This window comes from Malaya genurostris, chromosome 1, assembly GCF_030247185.1.
Source record: "Malaya genurostris strain Urasoe2022 chromosome 1, Malgen_1.1, whole genome shotgun sequence".
NCBI lineage: Eukaryota > Metazoa > Arthropoda > Insecta > Diptera > Culicidae > Malaya > Malaya genurostris.
Genome location: NC_080570.1, coordinates 164,886,571 through 164,908,988, shown reverse-complemented (window position 1 = coordinate 164,908,988; position 22,418 = coordinate 164,886,571). Strand labels below are relative to the sequence as shown.

The following is a 22,418-nucleotide window of genomic DNA, read 5'->3' as shown; positions in this document are numbered from 1 at the left end:
ATAAAAAGTGTGTCTTGCTGTGTGTTGTGAAAAGCTTATTTATTGTTTGCTGGTGAAAGGATAGAGAAAATAACTCAACTCACCTTCAGCATTCGCATCGTCTTGTGTGTAGCAAAGCATGAAAGCTGCAAATGAATGGGAAGAGATGAGTTCACGGGTTCACGCTTTTGACGGGAGTCTGTATGTTGTAAATGTCTGCTTTTGGCACTTTTGCTTTTATTTTTTTCCGTTTGTCCATTAGCAAAAACATAAGAGATATATTCGAAAAAAAACAATTGTGGGAAAATAAAACTTACGCTGCTCTGAATCATGATTATTCTGATCGCATACATTGCCATTCGCTAGAAATGAAATGAAATGAAATTTTGAGATGGAACAAAAGTTAACAAACAAAACACGGAAACCAACGGAAATGGACATCACAATTATTGAAGGATATGAAACAAAAATGGATGCAAAAATACTCATAAAGCGATACAATTCCGTACAGTTCGCTGAAGGAGAAAAGGCAAAGCTGAAGACAGTAGAAGCTAGAATTCCATTTTCTGCTGGTTTGTTTTATATTTTTTTTTTGTTCTTGCTATGCCATGACAGCCAATACTCACGTTCTTGATCCGATCCGTCCTCATTTTTGTCGTCCTTGCTTTTCATGAACGGGAATCGCCTCGAAAAGGAAAAGTTTTTCTTCTTACGGTCCAATGTCGACATCTAAAACGGAAGAGAAAAAACCAAGTCAAACAACAACACAGACGCAGCACTCGACTGGTTTTCTAGGGACCTTTTCCATATTGCCGCCAGCGTGACCTTGGAATTTGACGCTTCGATCCCGTGCCCGCTGTTTTCGCTCCCAGCGTCGCTTCGACGGCACAATTCCGATGTTTTCTTCTTCGTCTTCTCCGATCACACGCCGCGCCTGCCACCATTCGTCGTCCGAAGCGTTCGTCACGTGGAGAATATCACCATGGCGGAAGGGCAATCCACGACCCGGCAGACCATCGTCCCGATTCGGATCGTAATCGAAGAGCGTTCTGTTCAGAGTGAAAATGTAACAACTTTGCTGATTTTTAAACATTCATTTGTAGTAAACCTACCTGACATAAAGTGTCCTTTTCTGTGATGTCCTGAGCAGGGTACCGGTTCCGGCTACAACCTGCTGCTTCAGCTCCTGTATTCGCTGTTCGAATCGATTGTAATCCTCCGGACGGTACTGCGCAACTAGTGTGACAGTTCCACCGGCATTCTGGAAACCGATGAACAGAAGAAAAAAAATGATTACAAATCAAAACCCCCTCCCTTCTTGTAGTCGTTGTTCACCGTTGTTTTACAGTGCTGCTTACCTTCAGTGCTTGGGCAGCATCCTCGTGAGAAGCACCCGACAAACTAACTCCGTTGACACTTAATAATTGATCACCTCGCTTCAATTCGCCTCCAATGTCAGCTGCTCCCCCGGCAAGCACGTATGACACGAAGATACCCTACGGAAAAAAAACGGAAGAATTTTTGAAAACTTTTGCCAGTCAACAAAAAAAACTAGAACACTTACCTGCCCGTCCTCACCACCGACGATATTGAAACCCAATCCGGATGGTCCCTTCTGAATGACTATTGTTCTTGGCTCTCTGAAATTGGAAACGGAAAATATCTAACGTTAATAGCTGGTAAAATGTGATGATGATTTACTGAAATTTCATTTCCTAATTATTTTCCAGGTTTTCCCGATAGGTGGCATTCTATTGCTACTGATAAAGAATAGGTGTTCGTTTTTATTTAGCTATACTACTGTGGACAAAAAGCAGTAATACTTTTTAATTATACTTCGCGCGGAAACCTTGTTTTTTTTTTTTTTCATAAATACGTTTATTTCATAGGCAATATACATAAGTTTTTCTTCGCCGTGGCATCCACAATACATAGTAGTTTAAACCTAATACATTTCGAATATCATATTAGTATGTTGGTACTCATTAGTTAATCTAAACACTGTTTTTATCAAGCGAGTTGCTATTTTAATTACATTAAATAAAATACATTTATTTTGTACATGATCTTATAACTATTTCAGGATTGTTTGTATCAGTTCACCACTTATATTCAATATCCTATAGTTGGCTATTGGTTGAACTCATGGAAGAGAAAACAGTTTAACATAAAATAAAATTTAAATTGGAACTCCAATGGATTTAATGAAATGATAAAGAAGTTTCATGTATGGAAGGTCACGACAAGCAAGAATGTCGCGAACTGGGACATTGGATAGTCTACCTTGGGTACGCAAGGAATTTATTAGTTGAGATCTGACATCACGAAACTCCACGCATGTCCAAACAACATGGTCAATATCGCGGTAACCTTCGCCGCAAGCACAATGATTAGTCTCGGAAAGTCCAATTCGAAGGAGATGTGCATCTAACGTGTAGTGATTGGACATGAGTCTGGACATCACACGAATGAAATCTCTACTCACATCCAGTCCCCTGAACCATGCCTTTGTCGATATTTTAGGAATAATTGAGTGCATCCACCGACCCAGATCATCTTTATCCCAAGAAGCTTGCCAGCTGGCAAGTGTTCTTTGGCGAGACGCGCTATAGAATTCGTTGAAAGCAATCGGTCTCTCATAAATTTCACCCTCAATAGCACCACGTTTGGCTAAAATATCGGCTCTTTCATTGCCTGGAATGGAGCAATGAGCCGGAACCCAAACTATTGTGATTAGATAATTATTATTCAATATGTCGTTCAGACACTGTTTTATTTTACCCAAGAAAAACGGTTCATTTTTGCCAGCAGCGTTTGAGCGAATGGCTTCAATTGCACTCAGACTATCTGTGAAGAGGAAATAATGGTTTGGAGATAATGTGACGATTACATTCAAGCTATAATGAACTGCTGCTAACTCTGCTATATAAACAGATGCAGGTTCTTGAAGCTTGAATGAGGCCGAAACATTATTGTTGAACATACCAAACCCTGTCGCTTCTTCCATTCGCGATCCGTCCGTGTAAAACATTTTCTCAGAGTTAATATGCCTGAACTTACTTGAAAATATTTTTGGGATTTCCATAGAGCGTAGGTGGTCCGGGATTCCACGCACTTCGCGCTGCATGGATGTGTCGAAAAATAAAGTTGAGTCAGGTACATTTAGGAGGCTGACACGGATAGGAATATATCTTGAAGGGTTGATTTCCTGTGACATATGGTTAAAATATACTGTCATGAATTTTGTTTGAGATCGAAGCTCGACTAGTCGTTCGAAATTATTAATTACCATGGGATTCAGCACATCACATCTTATTAGCAGGCGTGATGAAAGCTCCCAAAATCGATCTTTTAATGGAAGAACTCCCGCCAGAACTTCAAGACTCATTGTATGTGTCGAATGCATGCAGCCTAAAGCAATTCGCAAACAACGGTACTGAATTCGCTCAAGTTTGATAATATGAGAATTTGCAGCGGAACGAAAATAAACGCATCCATATTCCATCACTGAAAGTATCGTTGTCTGATACAATTTTATTAGATCTTGCGGATGAGCACCCCACCAAGACCCTGTTATTGTTCGAAGAAAATTTACTCTTTGTTGGCATTTCGTTATCAGATACCTAATGTGTCCTCCCCACGTGCATTTGGAATCAAACCACACCCCGAGGTATTTGAAAGTCAAAACCTGTTCGATTATTCTTCCCATCATATGAAGCTGAAGTTGCGCGGGATCATGCTTTTTTGAAAAGACGACCAGCTCTGTTTTCTCCGCAGAGAATTCGATACCAAGATGAACAGCCCAAACGGACAATTTATCTAAGGTATCTTGCAATGGTTTTTGCAGATCAATAGCTTTGGATCCAGTAACTGAAACCACGCCATCATCTGCCAATTGTCTTAGTGTACATGGGGTTACTAGACAGCTGTCAATGTCATTCACGTAAAAATTATAGAGGAGCGGACTGAGGCATGAGCCTTGCGGGAGACCCATGTAGCTAATTCTGATTGTTGCCAAATCGCCATGTGAAAAATGCATGCGTTTCTCTGACAAAAGGTTGTGCAAATAATTATTTATAACCGCTGGGAGTCCATGTTGGTGGAGCTTGTCTGAAAGAACATCAATGGAAACTGAATCAAATGCTCCTTTAATGTCTAAAAATACAGATGCCATTTGTTGCTTTTGAGCGAAGGCAATTTGGATGTCAGACGAAAGTAATGCAAGGCAATCATTCGTCCCTTTATTTCTACGGAAGCCAAACTGAGTATCTGACAACAAACCGTTCGTCTCGACCCAAGTGTCGAGACGTCGTAGAATAATTTTTTCGAACAATTTTCTGATGCAGGACAACATCGCAATGGGTCTATATGAGTTGTGATTGGAAGCTGGTTTCCCCGGCTTTTGAATGGCGATAACTTTCACTTGTCTCCAGTCAGGTGGAACAATATTTTGCTCAAGAAACTTGTTGAACAATTCCAACAAACGTCTTTTTGCGAGGTCGGGCAGATTCTTCACCAAGTTGAATTTAATTCTGTCCAATCCAGGAGCGTTATTGTTACAAGACATGAGTGCTATGGAAAATTCCATCATTGAAAAGGGGCTATCAATGGAATCATCATTTGAAGAAGACTCCCTAACAATGCTATGCGTAGGAACGGAATCTGGACAAACTTTCCTCGCAAAATCAAATATCCATCGATTCGAGTACTCCTCACTCTCATTTCCTACGTTACGATTCCTCATTCGTCTGGCCGTATTCCAAAGAGTGCTCATTGAGGTTTCTCTTGACAAACCTTCCACAAAATGTCTCCAATAGCTGCATTTCTTAACCCGAAGTATGTTCTTGTACTTGGTTTCTAAAACCAAGAATTTTTCAAAATTCTGAGGAGTTCCTCCTCCTCGTTTTAAAAACGTCTTGAAAGCATTTTGTTTCGCGTGTTTAGCATCTGAGCACTCTTTGTCCCACCAAGGATTTGGAGGTCTTCTGTTAGACGATGGACCAAGAAATCGTTTGGTTTGGGCTTGTTCTGCGGCCTCCAGAATCGAACAAACGAGGAAGTCATATTCTTCAAGTGGGGGAAGCTCTTCCATTGAAGTTAAGACACTTGAAATATTACTTTGGTATTTAATCCAGTCAATATTTTTTGTCAAATCATATGGAATATTAACTGAATTAGCAATGCCTTTGTTACTGCTAATTGAGATGATGATTGGTAAATGATCGCTACCATGTAAATCAGGAAATACTTTCCAGGTGCAATCTAGTCGAATTGAAGTCGAACAAAGAGATAAATCTAATGCACTTGGACGTGCAGGAGGTCTTGGGATCCGTGTCATGCTACCCATATTTAGTACCGTCATGCTAAAATTGTCGCAAATATTATATATTAGAGATGATCTGCTATCATTGTAAACGGAACCCCACATCATTCCGTGCGAATTGAAATCTCCTAAAATCAAACGTGGAGCAGGAAGGGCTTCGACAATTTCATTAAGCTGTCGTTGTCCAACTTGAGCTCTTGGAGGAATATATACCGAAGCAATGCAAATGTCCTTTCCTTTAATGTTTATTTGACAAGCAACAACTTCTATACTAGAAGTCGAAGGAATGTTTAATCTATAAAAGGAATAACATTTCTTAATTCCTAAAAGCACTCCACCATACGGAGAGTCTCTATCGAGACGTATAATTTTGAAATCATTAAAATTTAAAGCTATGTTTGATGTAAGCCATGTTTCGCACAAAGCAAATACATCACATTTTTGACTATGCAACAAAACTTTAAATGAATCAAGTTTTGGCATGATGCTTCGACAATTCCACTGCAGGACAGTGATTGAATCATTTGCGGCGGATGATAAATTATCCATCAAATGATACAAAACCTGAAAGAGCTGGCCATTGAGCTGATAACTGTTTCAAAAAAGTTCTAGCTATTGGAAGGAATGCTGTTATGATGGTCTTTAGAGGTTCAGAAATATTGAATGCAGCGAAAATCCATTCTACAATTTCCGAAAATTTCAGTAATCCTGTTGGTGAATGTGAAATGGAGCCCACTGGATTATTGTCTTTTCTTGAGCTAGTTCCTGGATTGGTTTGTGAATTTGACAAACCAGGAGGCACAGTTTTTGGTTTTAAATTTGGCTTTTTAGCTTTAACACGGGGATCTTTTTTTGAAGGTATAATTTTAGGTGTCTTTTTTGGTATTTTGTGGTTTGTTAATCTCCTCTTAACAGACCCTTGAGGAGTGACAAACGAGGTATCTTCACTATTTCCGTCAGAGTCAGATTCCTCTGGCTCCGCAAGATTTGAAAAACCGTTTTCGGTTTCCAAAGGGGAGACATGTATGACCGTTTTGAGCATTTCTGCATATGTGCGCTTAGACCGTGCTTTTAAAGAAAGCTTCATTTTGTCTTTACGCAGCTTAAATGCAGCGCACACTGAAAGATCATCATGAGGGCTTTCCCCACAATAAACACATTTTTCAACATCTTTATCGCAAAGATTATCCTTATGAGGCCCTTGACATTTGATACATTTGGACTTATTACTACAGTAAGTAGCTGTATGTCCGAATTTTTTACAGTTCGTGCAATTCATAACATGCGGTACGAAAAGCCGAACAGGAAGACGAATTTTATCGATATAGACATGGCTAGGCAATGCAGATCCGGCAAATGTTACGCGAAACGAATCTGAGGGACGATAAGACTTTTTTCCATCGACAATAGATGCTGAGTACAATTGTTTGCACTCGAGTATCTTAACTCCCTCAAGCATGGAGTTTTTAAAACGGCCAACTCCATTTTTAAGTAAATCATCTGCTGTCAGACTTGCTTCAGTCACAACACCGTCAATTTCTACCTCCTTCGATGGAATGTAAACTCGATATTCAATAGCAAATAATTTACAGGTTACAATATCGTTTGCCTGTTTCAAGTCGTTAACTACAACTCGAATTTTATCTCTATTAACCTTACAGATTTCTTTAACTTCAGAGAAATGTGATGTCAAATCCTTTGTAATTTGCATCAAGTTTAAAATCTTTTCTTTTTTTCGAAGATAGACTATCCATGGCCCAGTGGTACCCTGTGGATAATGTTTAGCCCTCGGAGTATTTAAACTTTTACTAGTATCCGGAATCGGATTCGGATGATCTTCCATGAGATCATCCATTACATTAAATTTTTTTTGTAAATTAATAATACCAAAATAAAAACTTATGTTTAGTAAAATTTCAGATATAAGAAATAAAAAATAAATTAAATTAAATCTACCTTGTAGCTGATGTCTCTGTTCCTTTATCGTGAAGAACGACGTGAAGCTCTTCCAACGATTTCCAATTGGCAGTCTTTTGCTGTTTCCAATTGGCAGTCTTCTGTCGTTTACTGCTATCTCAGTTGCTCTGCCGTCGTTGTGAACACCACTGCACTTGCTGTACCTGACCCCAGGTACAGTGCTTTTGCTCTTGGTGGCGATCAAATGCGATGCTTGCAGTGTAGCACCTCGCGATATATGCCGTCTCTTTTGATCCTACGCAGCGTACAAATTCTGGTACCTGGTAGATCAGCACTGGGTTGCTTTAGCACCTCTGTGCCTTTGCACCCCTTCGTCTTCGCACCTTTATGCGATGGCACCTCTGTGACTCGTCACTTCTATGCTCTCGCACCTCTGTGTCTCTACACCTCTGTGCGTATGAACGGGATGGCCTTCGTTGCTAGCTTTCCAGTCGGGAAACGCCCCGAATATTGCGTTTGCTATGGGCAGTTTAACTACCTGAAGCTTAGAATTGTCTCGGTAGCAGCCGTTAACTCACGAGCCAGTACAATCGAAACACAACCTCTTCGCTTGAATGGTTTTTACTGAATGAGGAAACCTTGTTTGTCGAAATATTTGTTTTTAGGTTAGTATGACTGTCAGCGACATCTGTGCCAAGTGTCACGTCAAATTGTTCATTAGTGTTTGCTTTACGTCTGTCTTTCCGAAGTATTAAAAGCGCAATCAGCGATTTTTACAATGAGTGAAATTATTCAACAAAAAAGCTCCATTAAATTTTGTGTGCGAAATCAAATTTTGGGTGCCGAAACAAGTTGCTCGAAGAGGTTCACGAACGCGTTGACAACGAACCACGTCCAGGACGGCCATCAACATCAACTGATGAACACGTCAATAAAATCAAGGAATTGTTTCTCGAAAATCGACGATCAACAGCCAGAGACCTTACTTAGCTATTCGTAAAAAGAGGCTGGAACTGCATTGATTCTTCGTGATTTTAAGGAGTGTTTCGAAAAGTAGTTAGCATCATTGATTATTGAATAAACAAGCGAAAAAAAAACATATTCTGACATCAGTTTTTGATATACTGTAGAAAAATTACATTTTTATGCATTTCACTGATTATATTGAAGAAAATCCTAGTTTCTGTGAAACGCTCGCACTTTGGACTTGACATTCTTCATTAAATTTTTCACAGTTACTTTTGTGACTTTCCTGGTGGCAGCTGTCCAGTTTTTTTTTTGAACTCCTGCATGTTTTGGGACACTGTACCTTCCTTCCGAAAGTGCCGCTTGATAATTGCCCAATACCTTTCAATTGGCCGAAGATCCGGGCAGTTCGGTGGGTTGATGTCCTTTTCCACGAATTGTACATTATTTTTTGACAACCACTGTAGAACGGAGTTGGCGTAGTGGGCTGAAGCCAAATCCGGCCAGAAGAGAGGAGGAGCCTTATGCTTTCTGTACAGTGGCAGCATTCTCTTCTTCAAACATTCTTCATCGTACACCTTGGCGTTAATTGTGCCCTTCGTGAAGAAAATCGACGACCGCAAACCACAGGTACAAATTGCTTGCCAGACCAACACCTTCTGCCCAAACTTTTCCATCGCCACCGTGGTGTCAGCGTCGTCCAAGTCCTGGTACACCGATTTGGTATAATATTGCAGCAGAAATTCCCCGAAATACCATATTTTAAAAAAAAAAGTTCAGAAAATAGTTTTGAAGATTTCTGTTTCGTAATACTACTACATTGATACACTACATTTCAATTTAACACATGGATCAAGAAGTCCCGAGACTAAAGCAGAGATGGCGCTCGTAGTAAACCAGTAACCACGTCTTTCTAGAGTACTAACCTTTGCTTGAAACGGGTCAAAATTTTAGGTCGATCCGACCAGAAACAGCTGAGTTATCGAGGTTGGAGTAAAGCCGTTTTGTAGTTTGTTTAAAAAATGGAAAAAACCGAGCTTCGTGTTTTGATAAAACATTGTCTTTTAATGGGTAAAAACATGGATTGAAAAATGTTATCCGAACTCTTGTTTATCAAAAGCAACGATTTGTCGGTGGTTCGCCAAGTTTAAACGTGGTCGTACCGACACAAATGACGCGGAACGCTCGGGTAGACCTGTGGAAGCCGTTACACCGGAAAATGTGAGTGAAGGGACAAAAATTATAATGAAAGATCGTAAAGTGAAGCTCCGTGAGATTACTGAGATGACACAGATATCATATGGAAGTGTATTTACTATCCTTCATGAAAAATTGAGCATGAAAAAGATTTTTTCCAAGTGGGTGCCGCGATTGCTTTCGATGGAACAAAAACAGCAACGAGTCGATGATTCAGAAAGCAGGTTATCGCTATTTACTCGCAACAAAAAAGATTTATTGCGTTACGTGACCATGGACGAAACATGGATACATCACTACACTCCAGAGTCGAAGCGGCAGTTATCTTAGTGGCGCACAGCTGGCGAAAGCCGTCCGAAGTGACCGAAAACGCAGCAGTCAGTTTTTTGGGATACGCATGGCGTGATTTTCATTGACTACCTCGAAAAAGGTAAATCGATCAACAGTGATTATTATATTGACTTACTGGTGCGTTTGAAGGAGGAAATCGCAAAAAAAACGACCGCACATGCAGAGAAAAAAATCCTTTTTCATCAAGACAATGCACCCTGCCACAAGTCGATGAAAACAATGGCGAAATTGAACGAATTGGGCTTTGATCTGCTTCCCCACCCCCATACTCGCCAGATTTAGCCCCCAGTGACTACTGGCTCTTTGCTGATCTTAGAAAAATGCTCCAGGGAAAAAGATTTGGCTCAAATGAGGAGGTCATCGCTGAAACTGAAGCTTATTTTGAAGCGAAAGATAAATTTTTTTATAAATATGGTATTGAAAAATTGGAAAAACGTTGGAACCATTGTATCACCCTAAAAGGTGATTATGTTGATGAATAAAAAAAAAATTTTGCAAAAAAAATGTTGTTTCCATTGTTAGTCTCGGGACTTATTGATCCATGTGTTAAGTTAGTGAAAATATATTCAATCATATGTGAGAAAATGAAGTGAGTTCCATTTTATAATATTTGATTATTATTGTCGGCACTTCCGAATCCGAAAGCTGGATATCAGCATAGTGATATTCGGTTAATTCAACCATACACTAATATGACCTATCAATTTATTTACGATATTCTCTATGAAGATTTGAATTTTGGAAAAAAAATGTACTAGTAGTCGAGCTTGAATAAAATGCAGCAGATCTTTTATGGGATTATCAATGGTTTATTTGGTTACAGACTCTCATGGTCTGCAGCAAACCAGAGAAAATCACTAGCCAATACAAAGAGGTAACTTATGAACAAAGTATTCCGGAAATTGATACTTTTATACTGAGCACCCTACCTCCGGAACCAGGGGTTTGGTCCGAAAGAAATTTGGGATATTCTTATGGCATCTTTTAGTGCATTATTTCCACATTTTCGGTGCATATCACCCTGTAATTCCGGGACCGGAAGTTGGATCCAAATAAAATTCCGGAACTTTGTATGAGACCGTAAGGCCTTTCATTTAAATCTAAGTTTGTGAAAATCGGTTCAGCCATCTCCGAGACTGTGTTTATGATAAATATTTTCATCTGTGAGTGAAAATATTTATCATAAACACAGACGCTCGTCGAGCTGAGTCGAATGGCATATGACATTTGGCCCTCCTGGCCTCGACTTAATCGTCGGTTTTTGCAGTGATTGTATAGCCTTTCTATATGAGAAAGGCAAAAAAGGAACAAGGGGGTTTCATGAAAGTCTACGTTTGTCTACGAGGGGGAGATGGGCGATTTTGCAAAGTCTACGTAGTCTATTTTTTTTATTCACGAAAAAATCACGGAAATCAACCAACCCTGCCAGAATTATGTTTCATCAGCTTAGGTTTACCTGAAGCAAGTCAGATTCGAGAAAAAATAAAATGTATAGAATTGTTGAACTGCGAACTTGCGGAAAATATCTTTTTCCTTTCGTTCATCCGGTAAAGACGTTTGAGAATCATTGTATCTCATTGTCGCTCGTGTATCTGTAATAACTGAGAATTGATGACACCTCCCTGTGAACGACTTTTAGAGTTAACGATATAACTAAACTAACTTTCAAACCCAAATAGTGCATTCCTGCGCTCGCCTTGGGGCTCGTAGTATAATCTTATTGAAAAAACAAAATTTATTTTGACTACTGAACCATCTCGCGAATTATTTTAACTTTTAGTTAAAATTTGACAGTCGAACAGTTAGCAGTTTTTCGTTATCAAATCTAACCCTGCATGAGTGCATAATTATTTTTGGCAGTTCGATATTTATTTTCCGACATTGAAAAAAAATATTGCAAAACAATTATGCGTTTAAATACTGAGTAAAAATTACTCCTTTGCAATTTTGTTCATGCTCACAGTAAAAAAAATACCCCAATATTAAGTTTAAATACATTGTCAAGCTAAATAAGTTTTTTTCGAAGTTTTTACGTTCTTAGTATACCACTTGTTACCATTTTATTTTCAGTACAAAATAAAACCAAATAACTTTTCACCCGTCAAACATTGAATTGGGCCGTAGTTTTAGCTAAACATTACTACTTGATAAAAAATTGTTCGATAGTTATTATGTTAAATTTTAATCCAAAGTTAAAATCATTCGCGATATGGTTCAAATCCTAATTGCACAAACATGAAATTTTATTGATCACCTTTGATTGTCTAGCCAGGTATGAAGATGAACTGGTAAAATGCCAACTGAAACATTTCGTTTAAACAACGTGGACAGGATACTGGCTATTGTTTCCAATTTGATACAGAACTAGTGCTAAAAGGCAATTTAAATTCAGGTTCCTCGTATTTTCATTTAATTTCTTCCTGTTATTTCTTTGTTGCTTCTGTTGTATATTTCATCTATGATTTCTACGTGAACCCTATGTGTGCCCTTCCAACAACGGAAATCTAGCGTTTAATCGCCCACAAACCTTGCAATGTGAGCAGCAAATATTTTCTAAACATTAGAATAAGACTCACCTCGTGATGTCCTCATGACTAACGGCTCGCGGTGTCCCGATCGGCATGCCCGATTCCAGCAGATTGGAGGACGCATACCGTGACGATGAGTTGTCCAGCATGGGAGAGTGGGACCGTAGCTCACTGCCCGACATGGCGTGATCCACCACACTCTGACCGACCTGATTCATTGCACTAGTGGACAGGGAGTTAAGGTTCCCGATCGAGTTGGCCAGTGCCTGCAAAATGTTGGTCTTCTGTACGATCAACGTTGCCTTGTTGGTAATTGCCTTCAGCGTAGCCACCGCTTCCTCGTGGACTACATTCTCGAGATTCCGCTCTCCATCGCTGGTTCGAACGGCTATAAGTTTATCCCCAACGGCAAGCCGGCCATCGACGTGAGCCGCTCCACCGTCCATGATTTTCGTCACGTAAATTCCATTATCACCCGGGATGTGCTGATTACCAATGCCACCGGCAATCGAAAACCCGAGCCCCTTATTCCCCTTCACTAGATCGATCTGTTCTTGCTTGGGCGCCTGCGCCGGCGGTCGTTTCCTTCGTATGTGCAGCGTAACTCGTTCACCAGCCTTCTTCAGTGCATCCACCGCATCCCCGTGGGTCACATTCACCACGGACATTTCGTTTACAGCAACGATGCAATCGTTCACTTGTAATCGGCCATCCGCGTAGGCCGCCCCGCCCGGTATTACCTTCGTAATGTAGATCGACGCATCCAGATTGATGTGCGGGTTGTCTGTCCCACCGGCTATCGAAAATCCGAGTCCAGTTGAGCCACGGACCAGAGCAATCGCTTCGTACTCCCAGATAGCATCACCATTGAGCTGAAATTTTGAAAAATCCTGAATTAGTAAGTCAACGAACGAACCCCGGCAGGCCGCTGGAAAACTCACCTGAATAACATCGCTTGAGTTGGATGTGTTGACCTGTCAAATGTGTGTGTGTGAATGTGAGAAAAGTTGAAAAGTTATTAATAAATGGCTCGTTAAAACGTCAACCGAAAAATTCTTTGCTAATTTATGGGGCAGGAGATCACACGCAAAGAAAAACCTAATCAAAAAAAAAAAACACTACGGATAAAAACATCAATCTTACTTTCATGACTGAAGGTACCCGTCCTGGTCGCACTCTAGAAGAAAAGGAACAGAAACTTCCAACCGCAATCGCAGATTGGCACATTGAAAACTTCAACCGTTCTGCTGCGTGGCGTGACGCGCGTTGAATCGCGATCCGAAAAATCGGCAAAGGAAAAATCTTTGCTCGTTTTTCATCTCCCACATTGCAGCGATCTCAGCAGGCCGCGCATGATTCGGCATTGAATTCTTCCGAACGCAGTAGCCGCCGCTCGCTGCTGTGTGGTGTTTGGGATATTTTTAATGTTTGGTCATTCAATACGACAAAAACTACGCTTCGAGCGGAAACCCCTCAATCCTCAAACAAATTCTGACGCAGTGAAACGAATAAATATCTCACTGTGCGCGCTTCTTCACTTCGGATGAACTGTTTTATGGTACTTTTGAGAAGCAGAAAAAAAACAGTCAACCAGATTTACAAGAAGCCTACTCCGGCAAAGGTAATCTTATCTTTTACCGGTGGGAACAGTCTATGAAATTTGAAGAGATTAGATTGCAACCGGCCGACCCAAGCGTTCTGTCGCACGCGTACGATTTATATTTGTTCTGTCTTTTATTGAATATTATTATTAGGTAAGTCTCCCAGCTTCAAACACCGCAGCGGTGGAATGAAGTCCTACTTGTTTGCACGGCAATGAGACATGCTACAGAGCTTCATATCTCAACAGTCCCGGCATCGGTTTCAAAATAGATAGAGCAATCAAAGTTGGCTGTGATCAATTCTACGAAGAGGAAACTGAATCGAATGATTCGTTTGTTCGATGATCACAAATCATTTCTTTGTGTTGAAACTAAAGCTAAAGAAAGGGACAATGATTCAGTTTGATTTCCACATGCTATAAATAAACTTTCCTTGAAAAAGCAGAACGGCTTACCGAATGGTAACCAGCTTTGGGATGTGCACTGTGCTATGAGATCACTCATTTTAGTGGGAAATTAATCACCATTAAGTCATAGCGATGGAAACAGTCAATAATACAAAATATGCAATATATTTTACCGTATCGAGATTGAACAGCGATGAAACTTTTTTGAGAAAACCTCCTCCTTCCTGCTGGCGTTTCTTTTTCCTCGTGGTCATCCTTGACGTTTGTTTTCCGACTGCTTATGCAACTGCTGTCGGATTTTGTTGTTGTTGTTGTTTTTGCTTCTAACAATTATCACTCAGCGATTCACTCCGCGTAACGAATTAATCTTATTCTTTTCCCTTTCCACCTTCCTCAACGCTTCCTCGTCCATTAACAACGTTAAACATTTAGGCAAGTGTAAACAAACAGCAGGAACGGGCCCGGCGATGTGGAACCAATTTGATTAATCTACTAATTGAACTCATTACTATTATCACTCAATGATGCAAAGAAAAAGAACGAACAAACATTCCGAATTGAAAGTAATAAACAAGCAAAAATGTGTGACTTTTGTTTCTTTTTTTTTTTGTTAATTAACTCAAACTACTGTCACCTATAATCAGGAAAGAGAGAGAGAGAAAGAAAAAGAATGCATACGGTTATCGAAACGAAGTAGGCCGACCTAATTGCTAATGGCTGGATTAACTGTGGCCGAGCAAAAATCCCACACCGCACTGAAAAAGGGAACAGGGCTTTGGAAAGCATCGTCACATCAACAGGTTAGTTTTTTTTCTCGCAAAAGGTGTCAGTGTTTTTTTTTTTTGGTTGCGTGAAATCTCAAACAAAACTATTTACTGTGTGTGATAGAAAAAAAACAAGAATGATATTGAGTTGCTTCTTTCCTGAACCGATGGCACTTGCTTTGTGAATTGGGTTGCGTAAGTGGAAGTTATGGGTCACTGTAATAAAAAAAAACTTACGCTAGTGGCGTTCTTATGTGAAAAGATACAAAATCAGCGGCTTGTACGAAACAGAAATCATTTCCCCCGGTGAACGACCAAAATGGTTAAAACCGGGATAAAATAAATGATATAAAAAATTGAATAACATTCGATTTGTTGGTTCTCGTAAGTAAGACTCGTTTTCTAACGGAGAGATGAGACTTGCCTAATCGTAGCGAATTATGAGATCGATCAAGAAAATCGTAGGTAGATATACGAAAAAAATTCGAGTCCCAAATTAAACTTATTTCCAAAATCGTTCGGTATAATCGATATATCATTATTAAAGTATATTTATGAAACATATCAAACATGTTCTGTGAATTAAATATCTTTAAACAACTTTAAACAATTTTCCGCAAATAAATTTTCTGAATGTACAAACCATGTTTTTGTGCTGTTCTTTTTACCTATCTTTTTCTACCGAGGGTCAAATGTCATATACCATTCGATCCAGCTCAACGAACTGAGCAAATGTCTGTGTGTGACAAATATTGTCACTTAATTTTTTTCGGAGAAGACTGAACCGATTTTTACAAACTTAGATTAAAATAAAAGGTCTTATAGTCATACACGTACCCAGAGGGGGAGCCCAAAAGGATATTTACTTTCTGAGAAAAGTGCGAATAGAAAAAAATGCGTTCTGTCGGTTACGTCATTTTTACTAGTACATCTCCGGACCCAGAAGTGATAGCCGCTTGATCTATGAACCTAATTTTTAACACAAAATAACTCCCCAAGTTTGTTAAAATTGGTACAGCTATCTCCGAGAAACGGAGAGAAACATCTTTAAAAAAGTGCACACAAACAGACATTTTCAGATCTCATCGAGCTGAGTCGAATGGTATATAAAACTAGGGGTGTCCGGAGCTCTGATGAAAAGGCGGTTTCTCCAGCAATTTTCTATTCTTTCTATAGAGAAAGTAAAAATTTATTATTTCCAATGGAATAAATTATGCTTTTTTTGACACTGATTAATTTTTTTCACCCAATTTGGGAAACAAAATCAATTCTCAAAATACTTGACACTTCCATGTAATTTCATTGCAAAAGGTTTCATCATAATAACTTGAAGAGAAAATAATCAGCACTGTGAATGTTGAAAATTTATACGTTCGAAGTGCCGACAAGTTAAAACTGCTTGCTGAACAAACATTTTTGACAAATGATTGAATAATTTCAGCCTACGCCGTTTCAAATATTTTTGCTACAATTAACTAATAATTTTATTTTGCAATAATTACTAATCCATTCCAAAGCACAATGGTTTGATCATTCAGCTTTCCGGTTGGAAGTTTTTTTTATGAGTTTTGCCTTCGTACCCAAGAAACACACACGCAAAAAAAAACTAAACAATCCAAGTGGGCGTAGGAGACGGCAGTCGAAGAGAACGTGACTTCTATCAATCGCAATAGGCCATTCACAAAAACGACTTCTCTTTCACCCAAAACTGCGCCCTGAGTACAATGGATTTCCACATGGCATAGGTTGCCAAAAGATAAAAAAAAAACTGCTACACGACACAGGTTAAAGTTATTGTCATTGTTCTGCGACAATACGACGACAGGTCGACTACGTTTGAACAATTATCACTTGTCACTGACGATCATCGTTCGCTGTTTCTTTTTTTTTCTTCTTCTTCGTGTTCACACTTAGTATGGATGCATATTTTTCAAGGTGGATCTCGGCCTTGTACGGTCAGCTATTATCACATTCTCGTTAGTCGCAATCAAGTCACCCTACAAACACAAGAAAATTATGCGAACGAACACTTCGATGCCTTCGGTCGATCGTAGTCTCGTTTATTTGTGCAATGTGACACATTTCGATCTAATTAATATTCCTTAAGCTCTTCGATCGTGATAAGCCACTTCCCCCCTTACTCCACCGATGGAATTCATTCATTTCCTGCCGCACTGGTAGACAGATTCTGTTATATAATTAGCCCCTCGTTCGATTTTCCATGCCGTTTTGTAAATTTTCTCTCGTTATCAAAGTAACCTGTTGATTTTACTTTCGTAACCGTTAATTTCGACTCGCCAGCAGCTTCTACCGCTACCGAACTCTCGACCAGCAAATATCAGTGCCAACTGTCTGCCTACAGATCAAAATCAATTCAGACGAAGATCGAATCGATCCGCGACGGGTAGGAGCTGTGACGGATGGCAATCCAATCAATACGCCCCGAAACGAACGGTTCACCATCTGCAACACTCGCTGAATGACTTGACTTGATGACTGTTCATTATAAACAAAAATAAATACCAAACACGACTACGCGAAGCGGCAACGATTCATGACTGCACTTCTCTGTGCACCTGACGTCACTAGCAGAGCTCTCTCCGGTCTATTCTACAACCGGAAGGAACTAATCCCGCACCATTCACAACGATAAGTCTCCGATCGTAGATAATTGTGTGCCCTGTTTCTGGTGAGGTTCTGTGTAATTGAATTGTTTTTCTGATTGCCGCCCTAAGTACGGTATGGAACTTATGAAATATGTTGCCAGTTGCCACATATCATCGTATTCAGTACTCTTCAGACTGTGTTAGTCAAAAACATCGCACAGCGAAAAAAAAATCTGTCGGTAAACGAATGTGATTGGTAGTGGTGAGATCATACGTTATATGTTGAATGCCTTGATGCCAGATATAATATTTGGAATTTCAACTGATGGTGAATCATTGCAAATAGTGTTCATTTGAATGCCGAACGGAAGAGAAAATCGTTTACTGTAATGACTAAACTCTCAGAGCGTACAGCATTATTTAGAATTTCATTTCAAATCGAATGCTGACAGGTGGCTTATCGGTCGTTGTCGAATCTTATTTATTATATTGAAAAAATATCATTTCATAATATAAATAGAAATTATCACCTAGAACTAAACAAAATTCGTTTTAGGAAACAAACAAGGTGCTGCTAACAGTGTAAAAAACTTGCTTGTTTCAATACATAAAAATAATGCTCCCAATATATTCCAGCCAAAATATTGACAGCCCTGCTCCACACAAATTCCAACAAAAACACAGTTATGCACACGTCAAACGATGCTCTCACACTGCCATATCCAGTTTAGGGAAGCCAGTTAAGTCACTGTTTCTAATCAATCCAAAAACAAATGCTTTTTCTTGCAAACCCAGCCATTATTCGTTTAATTCCGTATTTGTTTCTCACTTTTCGTTGGTTCGACATTACTCCGTTCAGGTTTTCTCCATCCGCTAATAGACACTACTAAACACACCCATTATCCCACCACACAAGCGCACTGCACTCCTATCATGGTAAGCTCTATTTCTTCTTTTCCTTCTTCTTCTTCCCACTCACTTTGGTCAAGGAGAAAATCTAGGTAGTCTGGAGGAATTTTATCATCCTTCTTTCTCACAGCAAACACAAATTTCACTTTACTGCACCACTTCCGGCTACCGACGAATGCGTTTCAATCACATAGCACTACTTTATTGCTAGTTTTGTCGTTCCGATCGCGCAAGATGCAGAACATATTCGGACCGTTCAGTAATTTAACACTGCCATATTCTTCAAACGATGCGACTGACTACCCCGACTCGCAAACGATTATGGACTATACGGTCGGCAAGCGGTATTCTGCTTCGTAGTGTGCGTGCCTAAGCCGTATATGCACTGCGCAGTGCTGCCACAACGAAATGTGTTGTGTTCGAATTAAACGTTGGTTAATGATTTTAGGGGCAAATTTTGACCTGGGATAGTCAAAAAACTAGTAAAAATTTGCCACAATAATATTGATTCATTTATCTATAAAAAATCCAATATTTGGTAGAGCTGTTAACTAAATCAGGACATCGTGATTGTGGCAGCACGGACCTTGCGGTTCGCTTACTACAGTAGAGGCCCTGCCAAAAAGGTGATCTTTTCATATCATCGCACCGCTGTTCATCGCTAGAGACCGGGAACGGTTTTCATATGTTTCGAATGGCGTTCCATGCGAATAACATAACTTTATTATTACTCAGGCTGGGTACAGTCGGGTACAGGCTTGAACACAAATTTTCAAAATCTTGTGTAAATTTAAAATTTTCTATACGTTGGAAGCATCCTGGAGTTGTCAGGTATACCGATTTTTGACCTCTATACCACAATACAGATATGTTCTCCTAGAATACCGATAATTAATAGATCATACACATAAATACCGGAATTGGACAGGCATGAGAAAAGGTTGTCGAAAGTCCGTTAGTTTTCGCTTACTTTACTGAGCCCTTGTGCCATTTTTCTGGTACTTATGTAGCAGAGATTCTGATACCGATATGGTACAGATAGATTTTTGAGCTGGATACAGATTTTTGTAAAAATGATCTGGCAACGCTCCTCAATAGTCCGACTAGTGCCTATAACCAGAATGACGACAGCTGTTCGTTTGGAACGACAGCTTCAAGTTCCAAACGAGCAAACGACCTGTCAATCACAATGTAATGCTAACGACACTGCCAACATTTCGGATTAAATGTTTTGAATTGTTACCATAACGGTTTTGAGAAGTCGTCACTCTGGTTATAGGCACTGTAAGTGAAAGCTACTCGACTATTCGCCGCGATCGTACAAACCGTTCCACTACGTTCCGGAACGATTACAAAGTTCTTGTCTGTTATAGAAATATTCAAACTACGGTAACGATTTAATCGGAATAAAACAATAATAAACTTATCATTTTACCTAACAGCAAAACGGGAGCGGGTCATATCGCCGAAAGCCATTTCGTCGAAAGTCGTTTCGCCGAAAGGGTCATTTCGCCGAAAGGGTAATCTCGCCGAAAGGGTCATTTCGCCGTAAGGCTCATATCTTCTGCATGTTATGTCTCCTGTATAACTGATGTGGCGCAGTCACATAACCGAAGCCAAGATGGCTCGGCGGCACAAAGCCGCCGAGCCGACGCCAGCTGAGTCGGCCGCCGACCCGCCGTCGGAAGCGGTGGCCTCTTGCATACAAACCTATAACCGCCTCGTTTGCCCGGTCTACTCAAAGCTAGGTTTCTTTGCTTTGTTTGCACATGAACCAAAACGATGTGGCGTAGTCGCATTAATATTTTTTCATTTTCACTTAATAAATGGAAAATACCACCTTCATTTCCCTAGTAGATACACCTATGCAATTGCTTTGATGCTTACTAGCTAATAGTCAACAAATTTTCTTGGGAACTACTTTCTGAGGTTCATGAATCAATCTTTATTCAAGAGTACAACAATCAATCATTATTCAAGAAGTACAATGGTAGGTTAACAGGTCGTTTGTCTTTAATTTAAATCAATTCTAATTACGATTTCAGGACAATTTGAGGATTCGGCGAAATTACCCTTTCGGCGAAATGGCTTTCGGCGAAATGGCATTCGGCGAAGTGACCCTGATCCCAGCAAAACAAAAAGTCTGCGTGAAATAAATGTAGCACTCAAAATAGTTATATTTATCCACAAAACTACTGAACGCAGAGGTTACATCACTCTAAATTATGGACTAGCTTAGACAAAAATAATCGTCTAATTCGAAATTAATACCGCACAATCCATCCTAATTTTTTTTTCAAGCTAGCTTCAATGCAATCGTTAGTTGTATATTCGCTAGTTGAAGCGTGATTTAATTGAAAAGCATTGCTATTCTGAAATCTAATATAAAAAGTATATTGACGTTTCAACGTCACTATAATGAAAGGGTTAACGAATCAGATTCAGGACTATTTTTTGAGAAAACATCAGCAAAAAATATTTGCGTTTGTTATGTTTTTTTATCGTTATATGCTGAAAGTATTAGATTCTGCCCACTTTGGTTTAAAGACGAAGTGATTAATGAACAATGAATTCTTACTCGACTGTTCGTTTCTGAATGCTCGAACTTGAAGATTGCAAACTTGAAGATTGTTTGCAAATCTGCAGATTTCTTGTAAAGTGCTGCAGACATTTTTTGTTGCAGACTTATTATGATCATTCGAAGACAGTATGAGAAAAAATTCGTCCCATCCAATGACTCACACATGATAATAAAATGATAATCATCCAAAATCATTCTCACGATTATCAGTCATGCAGCAATTTCCACTGAAAATGAAGATATTCAGTAAGTTGAGTTATGTACAGAAAATCAATTTTAAACGTTCGTGCTTCGCGGTGTATTTGCATTTTTTACCACAGTAACATGGCGGTGGAGTAATATCGTCAATAAAAACAGCAAATAAATACATACTGATAACATTTATAATGACAACAATTACAGTAGACAAAATCCAATCACAACGCATGTTTCGTACAGAAAACCCACCCCTGCATACTGGCCTGCACTTTTAACTTGTATTTCACACACAGAAGCAACAGAAGCGCAGGATTTCGCTTGTCTCGTTTGAACTCAACAAATATTGCGAATACAAACAAGCATTCAGACGTCGCGCTGGCTGAGTCCTGCACTAGTGTTACTTCTATTAATTACATTCATACTAAACAGCGTTAATTGAATTTATTCAAAAAGTGCACGTCAGTAAATTAACCCTGGAGTTGAAACAAAGTGTTTTGTTTCAATACTCAGAACGTATATTTTTATCGCTGTATTTGCATGGCATATTGCTATTGCGCATTGGACTTTCGACATCTGAATATCATCATATTATAGTGGAGATCGTTGCAGGGTTGATAATGATGAGAACGATCATTCATAATCATGTGTGAGTTAAAGAAACTACACCGACGCCTCTTTAACGCGGTTTTATTATGCGGGTTTTTTACGCGACTTTTTGAAGGCGGATTTGTGAAGTTACGCGAATTTCCTAAGTTACGCAGTTTTTTTTTACCTATGTTGCGTGTTTTAATGCGATTTTCCAAATTACGCGGTTTTCTTGTTTTGTCTCAGGAATGCACGAAGCGTTGAGAACTGGTGTTATACCGAAATTATTTGTAAGTCTATTTAGAAAATTTTCGATTTTTCAAAAAAATGTTTGAGATTACAATAGATCTCGACGTTTCTTGCAAGGCGTAAAAAAATTCGATTTCGGAAACAAATTTTTGTCGAGATAGCATTAGATCTCAATGCGTTTTTTACGCGCATTTTTTTTTGTGTGGTACTTATCTATCTCGTAGAAAAAAACCTCATAATTTCGTAATACCGATCCG

The 22,418-nt window shown here is 39.4% G+C and overlaps 1 protein-coding gene across 2 annotated transcripts in view; it reads right to left on the bottom strand.

Moving 5' to 3' along the window:
• Positions 1 to 22,418, bottom strand: part of LOC131426659 (disks large 1 tumor suppressor protein) — a 64,767-nt gene that overhangs the window by 8,761 nt on the left and 33,588 nt on the right. The window contains exons 7-15 of one of the 2 annotated variants that reach the window (XM_058589537.1): positions 13,203 to 13,235; positions 12,310 to 13,133; positions 1,544 to 1,619; positions 1,338 to 1,475; positions 1,092 to 1,240; positions 779 to 1,028; positions 606 to 708; positions 297 to 341; positions 84 to 125 (exon numbers count right to left, since the gene is read on the bottom strand). In XM_058589537.1, coding sequence (XP_058445520.1) covers positions 84 to 125; positions 297 to 341; positions 606 to 708; positions 779 to 1,028; positions 1,092 to 1,240; positions 1,338 to 1,475; positions 1,544 to 1,619; positions 12,310 to 13,133; positions 13,203 to 13,235 — 1,660 coding nt within the window. The remainder of the gene's footprint in view (positions 1 to 83; positions 126 to 296; positions 342 to 605; positions 709 to 778; positions 1,029 to 1,091; positions 1,241 to 1,337; positions 1,476 to 1,543; positions 1,620 to 12,309; positions 13,134 to 13,202; positions 13,236 to 22,418) is intronic. The other variant, XM_058589538.1, reaches the window with a different exon arrangement.